At 52.4% G+C, this 2,926-nt stretch overlaps 1 protein-coding gene across 1 annotated transcript; it reads right to left on the bottom strand.

Moving 5' to 3' along the window:
• Positions 1 to 877: 877 nt before the first annotated feature.
• LOC117833254 (putative cyclin-dependent kinase F-2) lies at positions 878 to 2,545 on the bottom strand. The gene has a single exon (XM_034712685.2). The coding sequence runs from the start codon at positions 2,032 to 2,034 to the stop codon at positions 1,063 to 1,065; it is 972 nt and encodes a 323-aa protein (XP_034568576.1). The 5' UTR covers positions 2,035 to 2,545; the 3' UTR covers positions 878 to 1,062.
• Positions 2,546 to 2,926: the final 381 nt, after the last annotated feature.

The following is a 2,926-nucleotide window of genomic DNA, read 5'->3' as shown; positions in this document are numbered from 1 at the left end:
TTATAACTGATTTCCTAACGGACTAGGATCTGTCTCTAATTTTAAATGATAAAAATATTTACAAACACAACTCGTATCGGAGTTGGTTATCATATCCACGGGCCAACCTTCTTCTTTAGCTAATCTTTTCTCCGGCCCACTTTTAGGCCCACACTGGCTAAGCCGCTCCAGCTCACAATCGGCCAATCCTTGCTGACCCCTTTTGTCAATCGGCCGAAACACTGTAGCTTCAATCGACCGATTCCCAACCATAGGTTTTAGCTTGCCGCATCGGCTAATCTTTTCCTTCCTTGATGCCGATTCAAAACACGTGTCGAAATCTGATCGTCAACACTATACAAATCCCATGTAAACTTTCCCTTCCATCTTGAAGCCAGTACGAGGCTATTCTAGCTACCAGGTAAATTTCGTGAGTTTGGACCCCAACATGCTCAGAAAAACAATGGGAACCGAAGTCACTGCATTGTAGAGAAAGATCGGGCAATTATTGGAATCAGAGTTAACGATTACAAATTTTCATCATAGAAAGACAAACAGATGACAGGTAGGAACCGAGGTCTTGTCAAATGTCGCTTGTCAGGGAAGAATATCAGTGGATTTAGAAAAGCATGCATTTGGTTAGAATGTCTCGGCAATCACTCTAATAGGAACTATTGATAATTAGCGATTTAGCAGTTGTGTTCGACCCCACTTTCAGTCTTTTGTTCTAGCCTAAAAGCAGAATTTCTATCGCACCTTGTATAGTTCAAGAAGCAAAGGCACAATGGTATGACTTTGCACTGATCATCACGTTCACTACATTCTAAGTACTATGCTGATTTATCATACAAAGATAGATTCCCATTCCTTGTCGCAGATTCATTTGGCACATGGCAAGGGAGCAATAATGCATTACTTCCTGTTTCTGATTCCTCAGATAACAGAAGAACGGTAGAATGGATTTACAAAACAGTGCTTATTCCTAATGAAGCTACAAATAAATTAAATAATACAGCAATAAACTACAAGAATCAATTTGGGGGTAGACTCTGTATGTACATCGCTGTCACGAATCAACTTTTCCTATGCTGCGGAGAACAGAGGCACAAAGCCAGGGTACTCTGCTTTTGCGACGGCAGGGGGCTTGGCGTCCTCCGTGAACCACCGATGCTTGAGCGCATCCGCTGCCGTGAGCCTCTCCTCATGGTCGAATCTCAGAAGGCCGGCAAGGACCTCTCTCCCTGCCTGCGACAGCTCCGGCAGGACATCGAACACCTGCAATCCTATCGCACTGAACTCGTCTCGCAGGTCCTTTATCTGCTCCAGCACGTCCTCCTCCGTGTCGGCCTCGAACAGGGGTTGGCCGGTCAGGAGCTCGGCCATGACGCACCCCAACGCCCACATGTCCACCGCCGATCCGTAGCACCTGCTACCCATCAGCTGCTCCGGCGAGCAATACTGCATCGTGCCCACGCAACGCTCCGGGTACGGCGTCCCGTTGGGGTTCATCGGCGTCGCGCAGCCGAAATCGCAAATCTTTAGCACGCCGCCGGGGACGACGAGGACATTCTCCGGCTTGATGTCACGGTGAAGCGTCCTGGTGCCGTGCAGCTTCTTGGTGGCGTCCAGGAGCTGCCGCATGAACGCGCGCGTCTGGTCCTCGGAGAGGGGCCGCGTGAGCCAGTCGCGGAGGCTGGAGCCGACGAGCTCCATCACGATGAACAGGTCCCCGGTCGCCTCGTTGGTGGCGACATCCTTGATCTGCACGATCGACGGGTGGCCGCGGCACGCGGCGAGGCAGCCGGCCTCACGGAAGACGGCGGAGCGGTCGGGCCCGCCGCCGCCGCCGCGGATCCACTTGACAGCGACCTTCTCCCCCGTGCGCCGGTCACGAGCCTTGAACACCACGCTGTAGCTGCCCTCCCCTAGTACCTCGAGCTTCTCGTAGTCGTGGATGCTCGCGAACTGATACCGTGCCCGCTTCTTGGCCGCCGCCGGGGGACAGGTTCCGTCGGGGGCCGGACGCTTCCGGGCTGCCGTCGGCGCCTCCGCCATGAACCGGGATGGATGGGATCCTTTCCTTGCGCGCCGAGAAAATCTAGAGCGATGGAGAGAGAGAGATGGGAGTATGGCGAGGCGGCGGCGTTGGCGGCGCGGTCTCGAGATATGTAGGGCTCAAAACGCGTCTTTGATTCGAAGTCGGATTCGTGGAGAGAGGCCGAGCTGGCGCCGTGCTCTACTCTGATTTCCGTCAGCGCCGAGGCACCCACCGACCAAACCGCCATTCAAATCCGAATAGAACAGGGAAAAGAAGGGCGGGAATTGATAACCCCGAAACCGATATGAGCACCTCGAAAAAAATTAGTAAATTACACCTTTCTGGCCAAGCATGGGTCTCCTGCTATTTGCCACCTCGCCTGTAACATTTCCTTCTTCTGTTCAGCGTCTATCAGTGGCGTAGCTGGCTGAAAATTTTGAGGTGGGGGCAGACCTTACCTCTCCCTGGAATGAGGCCGGCACCCAACCATATAGCATGCTCGTCGTTGCCGTTGACAAAACCCATTACCAGCACCCATTGTGAAGTATAAACCAACACTTCTTTTGCTGTTTTGCACAAATAAATACTCTGAGCACGTAGTGTAGTAGAAACCGGTATTCCAGACGGATTTGGTCCATGGTGACCTCTTTGATCTCCTATAATCAAGCTAACCTGGACTAGTGGGCACACACATCAACTATCAAGGAATGGTGGACACGTATAGGCACCATGTCGGGAGTTCCCCGAAAAGGACTGCGGTCCCTCCTCCTGCTCGTCTGCTGGCAGCTGTGGCTAGAAAGAAACGTTAGAATGTTTCAAAGAACCGAGCGTCATGCCCGTGTTCTGCTATCACATATTAGGGACGAAACTCGTACCTGGGAGAGTGCCGGCGCGAAACACCTGGCAACC

The sequence above is a fragment of the Setaria viridis genome, chromosome 1 (assembly GCF_005286985.2).
Source record: "Setaria viridis chromosome 1, Setaria_viridis_v4.0, whole genome shotgun sequence".
In the NCBI taxonomy this organism is placed as follows: domain Eukaryota; kingdom Viridiplantae; phylum Streptophyta; class Magnoliopsida; order Poales; family Poaceae; genus Setaria; species Setaria viridis.
The sequence above is the reverse complement of the archived record's forward strand: the minus strand, read 5'-3'. Positions and strand labels throughout refer to the sequence as shown.